Below are 19870 nucleotides of genomic sequence, written 5' to 3' on the forward strand. Positions count from 1 at the left end.
CACTCAAACTTCATAAACCTCTTTCAGTAATTGGCAGTCAATTTTCAACTCTGTGCTTCTATAATATGGAGCTAATAGCAGTACCTACTTCAGAGGGTTGTTGTGAGGATTAACTGAGTCAATACCTGTTACTTACTAGGTACCTGTAAGCCTTGGCCATTCCTAGCATTATTTTGCCACTTAAAGTGGCTGAGCAAGTGAGCTTGAGTCACTGTCTTCTCTGAGGCTCGATTTCTTCAACTATAAATGGGGCTGTTAATGCCTACCTCGCAGGCTTGTGAGACTAAATAGTGAAAACAACGTCATATAATCAATAATACAAGGCATGTTACAAACACTGCAATGAACAAGGCCATACAGAGTCAGCCTACTCTAGGGAAATGGCACTATTTGCTGGTGGGAAGCTTGTACTCTGAATTGTGGAGGACTGGAAGGAAGGGTTCCCTGAGGTCCTGCATGCTGTCTGTGCCTGTCATGGGATTTGGCTGGACCTCCTTATTGGAGGTTGGTTAAATTTAAAGATCTGAGGCCACCTAAAGATTTCTACATGGTTCTATCTTTAATATTGCTCTCACAGTGGAGACTGCTGTCTCTCAGGAGCCAGGTCTGAGGGAGAAGGAGGAGGAAGCTCCAGGGCCTTGACACTCCTGCGGGGAGTTGTGCATGTGGGGAGTAAGTTCTTAGCTAGCTAGAGCTCCCCTCTCAGTGGACTTTGCTTTGCATATTGGAATGTTCCCCGAAGTTCCATCCCAAGGGATAGAGTCTGGTAATGTCTTGCACCGATTAGTGGCTAGAAAAAGACTGCCATGGGACCTGGACTTCCTGCGGAGTCTGGAGCTACCCCTCAGGAGACCCCTCACCAGTCCACTGTGAAGGACTGTTCTTTTTTCTGGGACCTCTATGCTTGGCTACAGCTACATCTATTCTTACGCCACTTACATCACCTTCTAGTGCAGCAGCTGTATATTTTACCCTATTGGCTTTTTCTTAGATACAAAAGTTCCTGTATGTTAGAGCTTTGTAAAGACATTTTTAGAAGTTTTTTAATGGCAATAGTTTGCATATACCACAGTAATATAAAAGGATTTAATACCTGTAGGAAAAGAGTTTTTCCCATTACTATTTACTTTCCTGCCTTCTCTCTGTCTCTTTTTCTCTTTCTCTCTGTTTCTCTCTCACATGCACACACACAACTTTTTTAAGTAGCAGCTAGGAAATTGAGCTACCTTCTACCATGCATCTCATTTTGAGAAAGCTGTATTTCAGGTTGATGAAGTATGTTCTTCATCTCATTTTCTGCTGTTGGCCTCATTCTGCCCCTCTTTCTCAGTACCTTTAAGTTCTTGGATTCTTCCAAAGTCCAACCAGGTTCATTAGAAACAGCTGACCCTTGGCTGGGTCTGGACTTCCGGAAAATAGATGGAATTGAATTCTTTTGTCTTGGTCCAAGTTGAGCTCATGCTGGGCTCCTGAAGAGGAGGTAGGAAGGATGGGAGGATGCCCATCGAGACTTGGGGTGGATGGTACTAGACACCCTGGAAGGTCTTTGAGAAGTGGTTTCTGGTTCTGTCCAGGAAGCTCAGGAGGCAGGGACCATTAGCCTAAGATTGAGATGAACAGTGACCTGGGTGATAACCCAGGTGTAGTGAGGTGGATCCCACACCAGTTGTTGACTCTTTAGAATATCTCTGCAAGGACCATCTCATCAAAACAGAGGTCAGATTGGGCAGGTGTCACCGCAGCAACTGGGGTGGAAGGACCCAGGCACACAGAGGCAGCAGGAGCATGGGGAGTGAGGCTGAGAGGTCCGAGGTGCCACCACAGTCCTGGGCATTTTCCTGTGAACCCAGAGCAGAGATGAAAGGGTGGCATTCAAGATGAGGCAACCATCCCCAACAGAGGAGACAAGGAGTAGGGAGGAGGGTCTCTGGGACTAATAGGAACCAAAAACCTAGAGTAAGAGGGAAGTTCCAGAAAATGGAAGAAGCACTGCCACCTTTAGGCTGTTTGCCTTGTAGGGAAAAGTAGAGGCTGTACACTCAGCCCCAAACTGGGCTCAAGCCTCTGCTTGTCCCTAGTCTTGGAGTGGCTGTGGGGCCATGCCTTAGAATGACTTTAGGGAAGCCATCAACTCTGGAAGCTTCTTTGAGGTGGATAATTTGTGGCAGTCATAGTCAGCAAAGACAATACTATGTATAAAGCACCCAGGTTAAGTCCATAAGCTAAAAGCACCTTACATAGTGGGTGCTCAATTAATGTTGGTCACCATTAGTATTATGCACACCATTAGTTTCTTCTATCTGGTCAGATCATTTGGAGCTAAGTGCAGTAGTAAGAACAGCAATATGGGGGGGCGCCTGGGTGGCGCAGTCGGTTAAGCGTCCGACTTCAGCCAGGTCACGATCTCGCGGTACGTGAGTTCGAGCCCCGCGTCAGGCTCTGGGCTGATGGCTCAGAGCCTGGAGCCTGTTTCCGATTCTGTGTCTCCCTCTCTCTCTGTCCCTCCCCCGTTCATGCTCTGTCTCTCTCTGTCCCAAAAATCAATAAACGTTGAAAAAAAAAAATTAAAAAAAAAAAAAAAAAAAAGAACAGCAATATGGGGAAGCTGGATTTTAAACCACTGAGGGCCCAAACCCTGGGAAATTTGGCCCTCCTTGTAAGAGTATCCTTGGCTCCTGGTTGACTTAGTATTTGAATGACACAGGGGCCTAAATGTAAATGCACATGCACAAATGTATTCCACAGAGATCACGTGTACGGTTATGTTCATAAGTGTCCAGAAGCACTCCTATCTGCAAGTGCCTTAGCACAGTCCCGGAGCTGAGGATTTGGGGATGAAGACCAAGCCCCGCCCCTTATCTCCCCTCCAGCCCTCACCTCTGGATGGAAGGCATGGCAAGAATCTGGTCTCCTGCGAAGCTTCTGGGAGCGCATCCTGTCACACTTGACAGAGGCATTATGTGAAGAATTCACTGTTAAGGTGAACACCTCATGACAGGAATGGATTCTGGAGATTCTAGAGACTAAGTTCAGGAAGAACCTCCCCTTGGTGGGACCAGCTGTCTTGCAAGTGGCTTCTAAGGTCAGAGGCAGTACCCAGGGGTGGGGGGGGGGGGTCAGAGTGGGGTGGAAGGCTGGAGAACAAATCACAATGCTCTGTGGGGGAAGGTGGGATGCTGATGGTGAGGGAAGCTGGCCTCGGCTTCTCAAAATCTGAGCCCCTCAGTGACATCTCCTTCACCTCCACCGTTCCCTCAGCCGGCATATCGTGGAGGATTGGAAGGATATATTTGACTTCTGTAGCCTCCTGCAGGATTAGTGGGAAGATGCTACAGTCACAGGTGGGGTCTGTCACCAGGAGGAGAAGGTTACTACTGGGAATCTGTTGCATCACAAATATCCTGCAGCAGAGAGAGAGATGGGTCATGAAACTTCTCTATGGCAAGCATCACATTGAGTTTCTAGGGAGAGAATTTCTGGAGACTTAGTGTGGAGTTGGGCTGGCAGAGGAAGGAACAGAAACATGAGGCAGGTTAGATCAGGGGCAACTGCAGGGACAGTCCTAGGCAAGGAACTCAGGCCTTTTGGCTTATTTTACCCACAAGCCTTTGCAGTTGTACTGCTCCTTTCTAGCAGATCAGAGGTGAGGAAGTCCAAACTGGGACATTCTGAGAGTGAAAGGAGTTGTTATTAATATATGCAGGGACAACAAGCATAAATCAAGACTGTCCCAAGCAAATAGGGATGTGTGGCTGTCCTTGCTTTGGATGATGGCGGAGGCAGGCCTTGTTGGGAAGATGCAGTGCTCAGGCTTGGCCACAAGGTGGCACACACAGCACACCTGCACACAGCCCCAGAGCCCCACCAGAGGGAGGGAGTGAAGGATTAGGGAAAGCTTGTTGTGCACTAGGCCTGGCGCATTATATAACAGTAGCTGCCACTTCTTGAGCATTTCCTATTGGGGTGGATGATTTTACACACACATGCACACACACACACACACGTGCGCGTATATATTTAACTTTCACCATTCTGTATGAGGTTGGTATTATTCCTGTTTGTAGCTGAGAGAACAGGCTAGAAGTGGTTAAATAACTTGCCCAAGATTACACAACTAGGAAGTAGCAGAGTTAGTTTTTTAACTCAAATCTGTCTACTCTAAAGTCTTTGCCTTATACCATACCATTTACTTTATCCTCATAACAAGACTTTGAGATAAATAACAATATTTCCAAGAAAGCTGCTGTGGTGAGATTAAAATCCCAGGCATTGCACACTAGTAGGTCTGACTATCTCACACCACAGTCTGAGGTGCTACACTATAAAATAATTTGCTTGAGGTCTAGGGCTCTAAGGTACATCTTGGGAAGCCCCTGGTAATGGCAGGGCTTTTTGGGAGGTCCTTGAGGTCGGGGTGGGAGTCAGCAGGAGAGAGCTTTCTGTCAGGCCTCCCTGCCCTCCTGGGCCAGGGCTTGGCAGAGCTGGTCAGATCTAGTGGTCTGTACAGGGGAGAAGGCCTGAGTCTAGGCAGGGCCACACACAGGCTCCAGGCCCAGGAGTGGAGAGGCCAGGTGACAACGCTACGAGCCCTCTTCTAGCCCACCCACTCCTGAGAACACCTTCAAGCTTGCCAGTTTCTCTGTTAAGAGATTTCTGAGGGAGAGCTGACTGGTTTCTTTCCTCAAAGCTATCCTTGACTTCCAAGGGCTTGCAGATGCAGCCAAGCTTGCCTGGCCCTGACACTGAGCTGCTGTGGGCTATGCAGGTGTGAGTGAGACCCACACTGAGGGGGTCACCGAGAGAGGTTGTGGGAGCCTTTCTTCTGTGTGGCATGACTTGGGAGGCTGTGGTGGCGCGGGTGGGCCTGGATCTGGCCTCTGGACCAGCTCTTCCCAGGTTCCCTAAGACAGCACACGGAACCGATCAGCGCCCCCAGCTGGCTTGCCCTCTGCAACAGCCTGTGTTTCCTTCACTAAGGCAAGTGAGAAGCAAAGACCCTGGGAGCATGGCTGGGGACCCTGGGAGCTGCCCTTGGGTCTTACTTCTGGCAGGCCCCACACTGGATGGCCCCGTTGGTCTCCTGGATGGCCGTCTGGTGCACAAACACGGGGTACTGTGTGTCACAGGGCTGCAGCATGTCCTGTTTCTTGTGCTTGTGGGCTGCAGAGAGACAGTCACACATGGGTAATGGGGTGTTGCTGAATTGGGAGGGCCTCAAGAAGCCATGCCTGTGGGGGTCTCTGCTTCAGCACTGCCAGGGCAGGTGCAGTCCCTATGCAATGAAATGCCCCTTTGTCCATGTGCATGCAGATGGCCCCCTTGTCAGAAGTTCTCAGGGCTTGTAGAGGAGAGGTTGGGTGGGAGGAAGACAGGGAAGGAAAAGGAACAGAATAAATGGAGCAAATGATATCACAGTGGAAAGGGCAGCAGAGAAGGCGTTGGGGGCCTCGGCTCTCAGTTGTGTGTGATTAGCACGCTAGCCCTGTGACCTTGGAAAAAACCACCTCCTCTCTTTGGAAGCCTGATCCTCAATGTAAGCTGGTTGGTTGGGAGGAGGGGTGGAAGTGGACCCCTTGAAGGTGCCCATGAGCACTGACATCCAGGATCCGAGAGGTGAGCAGTAGGAGTGCCAAGGGGTGGCTGTGGGAGACTTTGGTCCCTTAATGCTATCAGCCCTCCCATTCCCATTGTGTACAGGTGACATTTCTCAAGTCTAGCTACAGTGCTCTCCATATGCAGCTCCCAGACAAGCCCTAGGCTTGCTGTCTTACCCCTGTGTCCAGTTATGAGCAGAGCAGCAAGGGCTGAGTGCCTGACTGCCCGGGACTGGGAGAGAACCGGCAGGGGAGGTTCCAGTGCCCAGAGCTGCCTAAGCCCAGGAGCCACAGCCTTTTGGGCTCCTTAGTATCTGTGTGGTACACTTGAGTTCACTCAGAAGGGGACAAAGGATGAGTGAACAGGACTCTGCAAAAGGAAAAGTTGAGGCCCAGGAAGCCCAGTCCTAAAGGGCCCACATTTGCTCCTGAGGTGAGCAAAAGCAAAACAAGGCTGGTTCACAGGCTGAGTGACATTATTTCTGTTCAAAATAGCAGCACTGTTTTGTTAACAGCACTTCTATTTCTTCCAGGCACTTCTCATGCCTTTCCTTTTGCTCTCAGGGCCTATCTGTGAAATAGGGGGGTAGGGGTGGGCAATATCACTCCCATTTGATAGATCCCTAAGTCAGGATTACATAGGTTAGTAGGTCTCAGGGTTAGTAGGATAGCTATAGGTCTCCTAAACTCCCAGACCCAGAAACTTCCCACTAGACCTTGAAGGGGAGGGGAGGGGAGTCTGCAGGCAGAGAAGTCGGGTGTCTATATATTCGGTCAGGTTCCACCAGATCTTCAAGGGCTCCTGCTGGGCAGTGTGGCTGTCTGGGCCCCCTTGGAATCTGAGAGTGGGCACTCTGGCTAAAGCTTGCAGAAGACTCAGGGCTGGCTCCACTCCTTCCAGGGGCCAGTTGCACTGGCTTTGTCCCCTAAGCCTGTCACCTGAGCCCCTTTGTGTGGGTAGGTTATCTCAGTGACAATGATAGTAACAATGCCAGCCACGATAGGGTGAAGTGGCTCCCATGCAGCTGGGAAAGGGCATCAGGGCCTCACTCATCCATGTCCTTGGACTCCCAAGTCCAGCGCTATTCACTGAGGACATGGATGAGTGGCCAGACCAGGCCTCCTAGGCAGGAGGGAGAAGCTCCAGGGACAGCTGCCCTGAAGATGAAAAATTCTGAACAAGCAGATTGAGGGAGATCATTCCCAGTTTTTGCAAGATGCAGCTGCTGGCAGAGAGAGAAAGATAAGGAGGGGAGCTGTGTCCCCCACCTTGTGTTCCCATGCAGAGGGGAGGAGGGACCTGTTTCTAAATGGGTTGTGACACATGGTTCCTGGTTCCTGTCACAGACACCATCAGGAAGCCAAAGTCTTAACAAAAATGGGGTGGGGAGTGCAGCCCAGGCAGTGGCAATGTTCCAGAACCCCACGGCAAAGGCTCTATTAACATGGAGAATTGAGTAAAACTGGCTAAAGCAAGACAGTCCTGTGTGGTAGGGGAACCCCATGTTAGCCAGGCAAGTGGAAGCCACTAGCTTCCTTTTTGCATTTAAAGATCAAGTGGCTGCACTCTCCTGGGAGGGGGGCAGTCTAGAGTCACAGCTGATCTTTGACTTGTGATCAGGCCTTTGGAGGACACTGTCCTCAGATACAAGGTCACAGGAGATGTACTGTCCCCACAGTGTTCCTGTGACCAGACCAAGGCCTCCACCTGCCATGCCTTCAACCCTGAGCGCTGCTGAGGTCTCGGTGGACACCTGAGCTGGAGGCATCACTGTTTCTTGCTCTGCAAGGAGATTTGGTGGCTGCTCATCCTTTTCCACTTGGAATCATAAATGTTCCTACCCAAGGAGGTGGTTCCCCTGGGGTAGGACTGTACTTGTGTGGGATAAGATCTGGGCTGCCCCACTGCCCCGTGAGGAATGGGGCTTTAGGTTGGGAGAGGCCCTCTGAGTTAGGGTGTCCCCAGTGAAGAGAGCTCAGCCTTCCTTAGATGCACGCCTGGGATGGAGAGCTGAAGACAGGCCCTTTGTAGTCCCTCCCATACCCCCACACCCCAGGCTCCCCAGTGAATGCTACTTACACTGATGGAAGACCGCTTTGGCTGTCCAGACGTGAGGCCCAGCACAGGGTGGGCATGATGTCCCATGAGGGCAGGATGGCACGGGTGGTGATGTCACATGGGATGAATGATGTCACATGGAGCAGTGGGTGTCCCAAGATGGTGTGATGTCACACAGAGAGGTGAGGGGAGCCAGGAGTGACAGGGAGGTGATGAGTGAGAGATGGCCCAGCAGGGTGAGAGGTGAGCAATGGACTTTCCAGAGTCCCCATCCCCTCTGTCATCCGCCCAGAAGTGACAGATTCTACTGAAATGGCTTTGATAGTAAGCACTCCCTTTTGTGGTCCTGTATACTCACCCTCGGCCTTGCTGTCCGCACGCCAGGAGCCCCAGGCACTCCACTCGAGCAGGAGCCTGTCAGATGCAGAGCGGAATCCCAGAGACCTGCATGTCCTCCCCAGCTGGGCCCTCAGCTGGCTGGAGCACCAGAGCTCCCTGATGGCCCCTGGTCAAGCCCCTCTCCTCCAGGACACCCTCTCCCTGCCCTGAGGCTCTTAGGTGAGCAGAGAGCCTCACAACCTCTGGCAGCAGAGTGTAGGAGGCAAGCACCATACATGCCTGGCCAGTTCCACCCAGGGATCTTGCCTGCCTCCTCTGGGGTTGTGGGGACTTTGGGCAGCTCCTGCTCAAAGGGCTCCCTCATAAGCCACACTTGCATGAAGTTCCCCCCGGGCCCCACCCCCTGTCCCAGATGCAGACCCCACTCACAGCAAGAGCTCATTCACTAGCCACCTGGTAGCAGTCAGGAGGGCAGAGATTGGCTGGGAAGGAAAGGGACACACAGTTAAGCCCAGGACCCCAGGACCCTGGCGAAGGCTCCCCTCAGCACCACCATTAACGACCATGGTGGGGGGGGTTCCCCCTCCTGCTGCCACCAACCCCCATCCCTTCCCAGCAGAGGGAACATTTATAACTGAGTTATCTGATAAATTTCTATTGTAGGGCAGACACTTGGGGTTAGACAATGCCCATCTAGAAGACTAGTGAAGTTCTCTTCCTGATGAGCCAATTAGGTTTCTGGTGCTAGTGAAAGCACTAGCAACTGAGGTTAGGAACAAAGCAAGAAAGGAGCTATGTGGTCTGCTTTCTCTGCCAGAGATCCCTGGTTATCTCACGAGCTGCCAGAACAATTCCCTGAAGCCCCAGAGAGAAGACCTGGGGGCAGGGGACAGGCTGAGAACAGGGAGCAGGGGTGTGGGAAGAGGTTGGACAGCACTTTCTGATCAGAGTCAAGAGTGGGGTCCTGGAGCTAGCAGGTGGGAAGAAAGTCTGGGGTGACACTTACGCTGACCAGGGGCCGGGCAGCGCTGTGGTGGTGATTTGATGGTTTGCACATGGCCTGGTAGTCATACATAGTCACTCTGAAAATCAGAAACAGAATCTGGGGAGTCCAGACCTTCCCCTATTCCCTGCCCCCACCCAGGGGAAGTTTGCTGCAGGGTTTTCATTCACCAGGATTCATGAGGGTGCATGGGTTAGGATAGGCAGATCAGAAAATTACATCTCGGCACTTTGACTGCTTTAAAGAAGTTGAACAGCAAATTTGGTTTTCCCTCTAAGGGCCCATATGACCTTATACCCCTCTCCACCTCATGTCAAGTCCCTGGCTTCAGAAAGGTTGCTTTGGGAGCTCTTTGGGGCTTTTGCTATGGGTTTTTGAGGTCAGGATCCCGATATCTGTCGGGACCATTTAGCATCAGCTCCTGCCTTTTCTGTGTGTATTCAGTCTGGGGAGAAGCATGTCCCACTTACTGGCTGAACACCCCCATGCTGAGCAGCTGGGTCATGAGAGCGCCATCCACCTCCCCCAGGAATCTTCCCATCTGTGAGGGAGAGAGAGGGGGGAGAGGGAGAGAGGAAGGAAAGGATGGATGGAGAGGGAGGGAGGGAGAGAGGGGGAGAACAAGGGGAGGGAAAAGACAGAGGGAGGAGGAGGGGGCGTGAGAGATGGGTGGTGAGAGGAGGGAGGGAGCTGGAGCTGGATGAGGACTTCTAGGTCCCCCACATTAGGCCAGGTTCATTTCTGAGCTCCAGACTAGTTGCTGGTTGGGTTTCCCCTCAGATTCCTTTCAATATAATCAGAACTGTATCCATTCCACCTGGCCCTTCCCTCGTTAACCTGCTCCCCTGCCATATTCTCAGTCCTTTTTAAACTCTAAGTTGTAATCCATTAGTTGGCCATGAAATCAATATGGGGGTTGCAATCTGATTTTTTTTTAGGCACAGAATTCCTTTGAACAATTTCATGTGAACTGCATGCAGTCAGGTTAAACAAGGTTTTGTGAAATTTGGTTTCTTGTATATGGTGCATGTGTATGTCCTAGATCAGATGTAACATGTATTTCTTTCTGTGAATCATGGTCTAAAAAGGCTCAAAAGCAGAGTTCTGTCTCTCACACTGGCATCCTTATCACTCGGCCAAATCCTGTTTTCGGAACTCTGGAGCTGCCTTTGATCTTCCCTCCCCACTCCCCCCACCTTTCCAGTTACCAGTGTGCCCTGCGGGTTTGTCATTCACCTTCTGACTCATGGACAGTGACTTAACCCAGACCTTTGTCAACCCCAGCTCACTCCACCCTCCCAACTGGGCTGTCTCCCAGTCCCCAGCCCTGCTGCCAGACAACCTTTCTCAAATACAGCTGGGATTTGGTCTCCTTCTTGCTCCGTCCCTCCATTACCCAATCAGCCAGCACTGGTGAGCACCCACCAATGTGCCAGTGTGCCAGGCTAGGCGGTATCCTCCAAGCCTGCAAAGTCTCTCCACGTTGGTTGACACCCAAGCCTGCTGTGCTCTGGCTTCAGACTGCCCTCCAGCTGCACCCCTACACCGACCTCCTCACCTGCCCTGGCCTCTTCTGCCGATTTCTCAGCATGGCAGAGTGAAAGAGTCTGGACTTAGGTACTGGATTTTGACTCAGATCCTGGCTCTGGCACTGCCCACTGTGTGGCCATGGGTAGGTTAGGGGATAATGTGTACCATGCATCTGGCACACAGTGAGTGTTCTGTATGTGGTGGCCATATGACAGGAAATGCTCCAGGCCTTGGCTCTTCTCTCTGCCTCAATGACCCTTCCTCAGTCCCACTCCAAGGAGCTTTACTTGTCCTCCTCTAAGAAGTCTTTCTTTCTCCCCTCTCCAGCTGGAGTGATGGCATCCCTCCTCTGCACTTGGAAACCTAGAGGCTAATGACTAAGGCACGAGGCAGTAGCCATGAGAGAGCTGGATACAATGAGACACTCAGGCTTTTCTGAGCTCTGTGCTTTCTTTGGCCAGAGGCTCATTGTGTTCTGAGGCCTGATAGGCTTCTTGAAGGAGGGCAATGGACAGAGCAGGGGACAGCAGAGAGGGGCTGAGGGCACTTAAGGGAAGGAACAGCAAGTGAAAAGGTGAGAGGCATCCAGTCCTGCTGTTCCTCACAGTGCAGCCCTGAACCCACCTGGAGTCCCTCCAGTTCAAGTCATCCCTCTCCGTCAGCTGCGGTTTGCTAAATTTTGCTGTTCCAGTGACCAGGTGTCTGTGCATTCCTGCATTACTAGACAGCAAGATCCTCCAGGGCAGACATCCACCTCCTGGCTTCTCATAGACCACACAGTGTCTTGTTCATGGTCACTATTCAGCATGTATTTGCTGAAGGAATGTGTGAGTGAATGGACAGGGGGATGAATGAGTGATCTGAGTACTCTTGCTGGGAAAGTGCAGCGGGATGGAAAAAAGGCAAATTCCCACAAGGCTGTCCCTTTATCTCTCCTTGTTGTTCAGACACTTGATTCTGAGAAGACAAGCCCCTGGACACTGGGAAAAACGTGTCCTCCTCTGTACCTACACATACACAGCGTGACTTTCTAGGATATGTCACTCTGGCAGAGCATATCCATCCTCCCCTTCTTCTTTAGGTAAGGCGATCCTGACTTGAATTACGGTAGCAATGTGTTCGCTAAAACACTACATTTCCCAGACTCCCCTGCAGCTGGGGCTGGCCAATAAAATGTGAGCAAAGTTCCTGGGTGAGACTTCTGGGAATCTGTTTAAAGGGAGATCTGCTGAAGCACCTCATTCATGGCTGTTGACCTCCCCCTTCTTCCTGTCTGGAAAGTGGACAAGAAGGCAGGAACTCCTATGGCCATGTTGTGATCTTGAGGATGGGGACACCTGGTGACCACATCATACCAGGCCTGGGCTACTTTTCTCTATTCTTTCACGTGAGAGAATAAACCTTTAATTTGTTTAAAACACTGTAAGGGTGCCTGGGTAGCTTAGTCAGTTAAGCAGCCAACTTTGGCTCAGTTCATGATCTCGCAGTTCCTGGGTTCAAGCCCCAAGTGGGCTCTATGCTGACAGCTCAGAGCCTGGAACCTGCTTCGGATTCTGTCTGTCTGTCTCTCTCTCTCTGCCCCTCCTCTGCTCTCAAAAATAAGTTAAAAAAAAAACCCACATAAAAAACACTGTAGTGGGGGCACTATTCCTGACAGCAGAACACTATTCTGTGCTGATAGTTTCATTTGAGCCTCATCAGAGTGAATCAGTGCCTCAAATAGGTAAACTGATTTAGTTCCTGACCCTGCAAAGCCCAAGTTGAAACACTCAAACTTGAGTACCCTTGTCAGCTTAGGTCCCCCAGACTGACTGTGGCATAGCACCCAAAGCACAGCACAGCACAGCACAGCACAGCACAGGGTCTCCTGCCTCTGTCCACCCACAGCACAGTACAGGGTCTCTGGAAGCTCCAGGTCCCCATGCCATCTAGGTTTGCTCACAGCAGGTCAGGGCTCCACTTGTACAGGGGACAGTCCACAGATAAGCAATGTCCTTTGGACTGCCTGAGCTCTGGGACTGCATCCAAAGGGCCTGGGGCTTTCTGTGTTTCCTGTCTGTTATGAGGCAGGAGTGAGATGGGTCCTGCGAGGTACCACCCAGGGCCTCGAGCAGGAAGCAGATGGGGCAGGTGGTGGCAGAGGGGGCAGAACTGATGAGTATTCCTGCTGACTGAGCAGCAGCCCTGTGCATAGGCTAATTTGCATGCCTGTGTGAAGCTACTATCCCCAGAGGGAAGGGAGGCCAGAGGGTGAGTGGGGGAGCCCTTGACTCTGGAATGGGGCAAATGTCTCACAGCCTTTTACCCAGGGACAGCCTCAGTTTCTTCACTAAAAAATTAAGGGGTGTGAGGATTAAATGAGTTACCAGAGTGAAGTCACTGTGTGTGGCTCCTCATGAGAACCAATTTCTTTTTGTTCCTTACTAGTGTACAGCCCTGCCTGTTTCCTCTGAGCTTCTCAGTCTCTTGACAAGTGCCTTTGGCCCCACAGTGGGACCAGGGAAGCATGTGGAGGAGTGGCCATTAGCACCACTTTGGAGAGAGGCACCCAGAGGTCCTCTGCTGTGATGGGCCATCTCTGGGGCAGGTGGCCAGCTGAATTTTTCTCTGGAGACACCCAGCCTGAGCTGCCCAAATGAGGCTGCCCTGACCCCAGGAAGGCTCTGCTGCCAGAGACTGGGGGAGCCTGGGATGTGCTGAAGCAGGTGGTGAGGGATGGGGGCTGGAGCGGCACGGTCAGAAGCATGAACCAGGCAGGGAGGCTGGAGGTTTCTCCTGCACTGTGTCCACCGTACCCACTGCACTGGGAGTATGACTGGAAGACAGTGGGGGGCACTTGCATGGTAGGTGTGTAGGAAGGCAGGGAAGGAGAAGGGGAAGCCAAGGAAAACAGGAGCTGAGGCTCAAGACAGGCACATCAGAAGCCCTGGTCTGAGGACAAGCTCAGCATTTTGGGCTGGGGGTAGAGGGGCGCATTCCTTCTGAGAGATTCAAGTCCTCAGGGAAAGACATCATGATGGGGCATCTGATTTTTTACCTTTGCTGTCCCTTTGAGGTCCACTTTGAAGCTCTCCTGTGTGGGTGCTACCCACAGGCAAATGACAGGACTTGGAGTCCCCAAATCCAGGGTGACAGATCCACTGTAAACATTACAAAGATCTATAGAGCTGTTGTCACTTTCTTGGCCCCAGCTGTCTGCTTCTCTTTCTAGGCCCCAACAAAGGGCTGTAATCCTGTCATCTGTAGTTCTTTATTAAAAGAATGAGCCCTGAGCTGGAAGAGAGGCTCAGTGGGACCAAATGTCTAATCAGCAGGACTGGAACACCACCAGGGCCAGGAGAGATTCAGGCTGCCCCTCCCTCAGGCAGACCACAGATGGTGCCTTTGGGCATTGCACTCACATTATTTGCTGGGCAGGAGGGCCACAGTGAGGAAGGGCTGGGAGGGACTTTGGGAAGAATCTTTGCATCCAGAGCAGTGACAGTCTTCTCTCCTCCGGTCCCTGGGTGGACCTCAGCAGGGACAAGGAGTAGTCTGGACCTTCTGGCACATTAGCCCAGTTGGGAAAGTGCATCCAGATCAACAGCAGCTGTCATTAAGGCCTAGGAAGTGGCTCTCAGACTTTATCACACATCAGAATCATCAGAGGCCTTGTCACATCGCAGTTGGTGGGCCCCACCCCAGACTTTCTGATTCCCTTCGTCTGGGTAGGGCCCGAGAACTTGTATTTCTGTTAACTTGTATTTCTGCTGCTGCTGCTGCTTCCAGTACCCCTGCTCCCCAACACTTGGAGGCTTAGGAGTAAAAGGGGGGGAAATGAATGAGTTGGAGGAGGGGCCAGACCATGTGGTCCTTGACAGCACTTGGGTGTGTTTGGGGAAGGGGAAGGGGTTTATGGTAGAACACTTCTGTAATGGCTCCTTGGTAGGTTGGATGTAGTAACTTGCTTCTAGTGAATAAAATATAGTAAAAGTGATGGGATGTCGCATCTGAAACTAGGTTCCAGGAGACAGTGACTTCCACCTTGTTCTCACTCTCTCTGTCTCTGGCTTTTCTTGGCTTGCTCACTCTGATGAACCAAGTTGCCATGTTGTGAGCTGTCCTGTGGAGAGGCCCATGTGGTAACTGACCATGTGAGTGAACTTGGAAGCTGACCGTCCTCTAGCCAAGCCTTGACATGAATACACAGCCCTGGCTGACACCTTCCTTTCAGCTGTATGACAGACCCTGAGCCAGAATCAGCTAGCTAAGCCACGCCCAAGAACTGTGGGACAGTAAGTCAGGTGGCTTTAAGCCACTACATGTTGGGGTAAATTGTTATGTGCAACAGATAACTGTTACAGAGTTGTTGAATGGAGGAGTTAAAACAAAAGCAAAAATGGATGGATAGACAGCTGATCTACAGCATCAGCACCCGCTTTCCACCACTATGTTTCCACTCACCTTCCAGTCCAGTCCCTGCTTCTTCCAGGCCTCTCTTACCTTTAGGCCAGTTTGATTCTCCATGTAGTAACTGTGTGTTGTGCCTGGTGTGTGTGGTGTGTGTGGTGTGTGTGTTGTGCCTGGTGCTGCTATACCATTGGTGCCTCCCTTCCTGCCCTCTCCTAACCTGACACAGCTCCGGTCACAGGGTGAGAGTTGTCCAGAGCAAGGAAAGAGGAGCTCTGTCAAGACACTGCTCCCAGAGCCCTGGCACCAGCCTTGGAGTTTAATCTGGGGGTTGGGATGCCTGGCCTTGGCATTCAGCGTCCTAGAGGCATCGGTCCTAATTCCATCAGACTCAGCCAAGCGCAGCAAAGTGAATGAACTCTGCCCCAAGCAGTAACAGAGCAGCCTGGGGTGGGTGCCCAGGCCACAGGAAGACCACCCCGGAGGCTGGGGCTTGCGGCCTGCCACGCCCCCCAGAGAAGGCCTTATCTCCCTGGTCACTGTCACTGCCCTTCACTCATATTTCTAGGCTCAAAGTCTGACTTTTCTGTAGCTGTTGGTTTTCGGGTTGCTAACCTCACCTCGCAGCCTCAGTTTTAACTCCAGGACAAAATGAGACTAATACCACTACTGAGATGATGGTGGCAGTGGTGTGGGGCCCCGAAGTGGGGGAAGGGAGGCAGTGGAAGCACCGGAGTGTCAGAGGCCGGGGTAACCAAGCACAGTGGGGGCTTGGGGCTCTGGAGGAGCTTCTGGATGGTCCCAATCCTATTATGAGATTAAATTTCATTTCATTTACACCCTGCTTCATTCTATAAAGGATTTGGGATGGCTTTTAAAAGTACATACAGTGTTATAATAGTTGAGAAAATAGGGGTAAATAAGCTAAATAAACACATACTTTATAAAATATGTCTCTATTTGTTTTTACAAATATCCAAAGTTGTACCAACTTGTGAGCAAATGTGATCTGGGTAGAATAGGAATGGGATCAGTGCCTTTATCAAAGAGACCCCCAGAGCTCCCTTGCCCTTTGTGCCATATGAGGATACCATGAGAAATCTGTGCCCTGGAAGAGGGCCCTCACCTGAACACACGGGCACCCTGGCTTCTGACATCTGGCCTCAAGAACCCTGAGAAATAAATTCCAGCTGTGGATGAGCCACACAGTCTGTTCATGTTGCAGTGGCCTGAATGGACTAAGCGGCGAGGGGACGTGATGCAGGGCAGTGGGGCGATGGGCAGTACAAGGGGGTATGGACTCTGGGAGTCAGCGGCACGGCCTCGGCACAGGACACACGCTACCCTGAGGTGGAGTTTGGTCTTGCCTCTCCTCATCATGTGGGCAGATTCTCTACCAACCATGGGATGAGGCCAGATGAGGTATAGACAAAATAAGAAGCAACATTTTCTCTGACCACCCAAGTGGAACAGTGTCTGAATTTTGTGATCTTGCTATATGGACTTGGTTTCAAGAAGAGACTCCGTTTTCTTCAGACCATTTACTCTCACCTGCTCTAAACCAGGATTACTTCCTTCCCCTGGCTGTCCTGGCTGCCAGATGACTTGATTGACCCCTAATTCTACTTCCCCAATGCCTTACCTCCTGGGACCTCTCTGAGATTAGGATGAACCCGTTGTTGTCGATGACGAAGCAGTCCAGGCTCTGGGGAGAAACCCAGGAGGAGGTCATGGCTGGGCCATGACCCCTGGGTGCCCGTCCCGGCGTTCGGGAAGGCAGGCCTGCGTGTCCAGTGTAGAGGCACGCAGTGTGGCCCAGCACTTCAGGGAAGGATGTGGTTGGGGGGGTCCGTGGAAGAACTTACACTGTCCTGGCAGCTCTCTGGGCATGGCCCCTCCACAGTGCCGCACTGGAAGGAAGAGGAGAAATTGTAAACTGTGTATGCCTGTGTACGTGCATCTGCATGGTGTTGTGTGTGTGTTATATTCGTATACTGATGTGGGGTTTATACTGTATGTGTTTGGTGTGTGTGTATAGTATATGTGGTGTGTATGCTGTGTGTGTGTTGTATGTGTAGGGCGTCTGTGTGCAGTGTGCATGTGTGCATGTGTGGTGTATACGTGTGGTGTGATGCACGTGTGAAGCTGTTAGTGGGGTCAGGGCAAGGAGAAGCAGGCCCTTGCTGGCGGGTTCAGCCTTGTCTGAGGGGCCATGGCCACTGCAGCCCATGTGTGAGGGCGGCACTGGAAGCCTCATGGGGTGGCTTCAGAGGCTCCTGTTCTTTGTGATCCCACCTGATGTGAAGGGTGCTGCTAGGTTATGGGGCTGGTGCCCCTTCCCCTCCCATCCCTTCCATCTTCATTCTGTGGTTTCCTAAACCCGCTCAAAGGGAGGATGCAGCAACACGCAGATGGGGGGGCCATGGCACAGAGGGGAAGATTCTGGCCAGAGGAGCTTGAGGAAGACAGTGAGGAGACCCAGGAAGTGGGGAAGAGCCCAGTGCGTGGGCTCCAGGCTCCGGGGAGGAAGAGCAGAGGTGGGAAAGGATGGGGTGGAGTGGGAAGCACAGGATGGACAGCAGTCAAAGCCTGGGTCTTGGCTGGAGGGACGAGGGGTGCTCTCTCCTCTGCCTGATGGGGCAGGGCAGGTGGGAGCATTGTGACCTGCCCTTTCTCTGGGTCTGAGCTGAGACAGAGCCCCTGGTGAGGAAGGTCAGGAGTCCACAGGCTGAGGTGCAGGCAGAGAAGGAAGAGAGCCAGGCAGAGCCAGGCAGAGAAGGAAGGGATCTGGAACAGTGGACTGAGGGCCCAGGAGGTGGGCCAAGAGGCGGTGAGGGCTGCCCGGGGGAGCGGGCCCTCCTCACCCCAAGGTGTCGGCCAATCCTCTGGCCCTGACCTGGCACCTTCACACCCACCTGCCGGGTCGCTGCCCAGAACGTGCGTTGTAGGAACTCCAGCCTCATTTGGACTCCCACCGCTACAAGGAAGTGGGAAGAGGGAGGGCAAGACCATGGGCGTGTTTTTTGGGGAGGGGGTTGGTGGGAGGGAAGAGACAGTGAGAGAAAAAAATAGATCCAAGTCAGAGAGAGGAGGTGCATCAGCAGGAACTGAGGGGAGAGGTAGCATCGAGCTGAGTCAGATGGCAGTGTGCTCGAGAGCTGAGGCTCCTGTGGAGTGGGAGTGGGGAGAAAAGCAGACCGGCTGGTGGCTTCTGTCTCTCCACAGCAGGCAACACCAGAAAATGCTCAAGAGAAAGATGAGTCCCAGGTTCTACAGAACAATGAGGACAGCACTCTCCTCTGATCTTGGGAAAATTGAGGCAGGTGCACTAGGCACATCATTCTCCCTTTTCCCACAGATGGAAAAACAGACAGAGAGACTGAGCCATTTGTTCAAGGTCATCGGACCAGAAGTGGTAGGCTGAGACTGGAATTCAGCACCCTTTATGAAGCTTTCTAGATTTCAAGTCTGACATAACAGCCTGTCTTGTACCCTATTCCTGCTCAGGGTCTCCCCCACTTTGTAAGAAGTCTCTTTCCTTGCTGAAAGGTACGATCAGGTTTACCCAAGTAGGTTCCAGAAAACTAGAGATGCTACCAACCGGCAAAAGCTACTCTTGATGATGCCACGTCCAAGGGCCACCTGTGCCTCTTTGGTTCCCAAATAGGCTCAGAGGATGCGAGCTGGAGCTCACATGCTAAGAGAAATCTGAGGTCAGAGAACATAACAAAAAGGCAGGTTATATTGAAAAGAAAAGGAATAAAAAAACTAGGTCGACTTCCTACTGTCTGGTATAATAATATTGAAAATTTTGAGTGCCAGTCACCTTCACATCCATGAGCTTATTTCATCCACACAGCGGACCAGTTCTATTCTTATTCAGACTTCACAGCTGAGGAAATGGAGGCTTGCAGAGGTGATGTGCTTGCCTAAGTCACCCAGCCCCTAAAGGCAGAACCGGGACTCAGCTGGGTCTGTTCCTAAGGCTCTTAACTGTTCTCTAGTCAAGCACTCTCCCACCTGAGGCTGCGGTCCCCTCATCAGCACAGTGGGCGTGGATCTGAGCTCCTGACTGTTATACTATATTCATGAGACATTCTAGGCACGCCAATGACCACTCATTGGAGAGATCTTCCATTGTGACCATTCTGACTTGCCAAAACTCAGCAACAGGCTCTTCTAAATGGGCTGGAGTTCTAGAATGGTACAGAGATACAGAATTGTATTTTTTTGTTTTTTCAATATGGAATGATCCTAGACAAATATTATGAAAAAAAAAATGAGACAAGGAAGGGTCAAGGGGCCAGAGTTCTGGCCCTGGGTTTGCCAAGGCTGTGATCTTTGGATTTGTTTCTTCAGTTACAAAATGAGCCATGATTATACTCGCCCTAGGAAGGCAGAATGAGTATAAGATTGTTGAAGCTCAAACAGATAATGGAGGAGAATATTATTTTACACTAGAGCCTTGGTTCTCAAACTTTGGCATGCATTAGAATCATCTGGAAGGTTTTCCCCTGTCCCTAGAGTCTCTCATTTAGTATGTCTGGGGTGAGGCCTGAGAATTTGTAATTCTAAAGTGTTTCTAGATGATGTTGATGCTACTGGCCCAGAGACCATATTTTGGGAACCACTGTTGTAAAGCAATACTATCTGATTGAACTTTCTGTTCTAGACCTGCACTGTTTCATACAGTAGCCACTAGACACATGTGGCTATTGAGCCCTTGAAATGTGGCTGGTATGACTGAGGGCCTGAATTTTAGATTTTTAATGTAATTTTAATTAAATTTAAATAGCTACATGTGGCTGATGGCCACCATACTGGACAATGCAATTCTAGATACATGAATTTACAGATGATGAAACCAAGGCCCCGAGAAGCCCCTCCCCTCCTTTGGAGTCTCATGGTACTTCTGTGTCTGGAACTTTGGCTAGCCTTCTGGAACAGGTTCTGTGA

At 51.3% G+C, this 19870-nt stretch overlaps 1 protein-coding gene across 9 annotated transcripts in view; it reads right to left on the reverse strand.

Annotated features, from left to right (window-relative positions):
- Window positions 1–1010: 1010 nt before the first annotated feature.
- The window catches only part of CACNA2D4 (calcium voltage-gated channel auxiliary subunit alpha2delta 4), a 113164-nt gene continuing 94304 nt past the window's right edge, over window positions 1011–19870 (reverse strand). For 4 of the 9 annotated variants that reach the window (XM_053894798.1, XM_053894797.1, XM_053894800.1 and 1 more), the window contains 10 exons: window positions 17830–17891; window positions 16780–16824; window positions 16557–16619; window positions 9466–9536; window positions 8999–9074; window positions 8422–8474; window positions 8012–8067; window positions 7675–7695; window positions 5043–5160; window positions 2879–3401 (listed from right to left, as the gene is read on the reverse strand). In XM_053894798.1, coding sequence (XP_053750773.1) covers window positions 3017–3401; window positions 5043–5160; window positions 7675–7695; window positions 8012–8067; window positions 8422–8474; window positions 8999–9074; window positions 9466–9536; window positions 16557–16619; window positions 16780–16824; window positions 17830–17891 — 950 coding nt within the window. In that variant the 3' untranslated portion in view covers window positions 2879–3016. Of the gene's footprint in view, window positions 1839–2877; window positions 3402–5042; window positions 5161–7674; window positions 7696–8011; window positions 8068–8421; window positions 8475–8998; window positions 9075–9465; window positions 9537–16556; window positions 16620–16779; window positions 16825–17829; window positions 17892–19870 lie in introns of those variants that run through there. The other 5 variants (XM_053894799.1, XR_008419427.1, XM_053894795.1 and 2 more) reach the window with 5 other exon arrangements.

The sequence above is a fragment of the Panthera pardus genome, unplaced genomic scaffold (genome assembly GCF_024362965.1).
Source record: "Panthera pardus isolate Hobbes unplaced genomic scaffold, ASM2436296v1 HiC_scaffold_6, whole genome shotgun sequence".
Taxonomy (NCBI): Eukaryota; Metazoa; Chordata; class Mammalia; order Carnivora; family Felidae; genus Panthera; species Panthera pardus.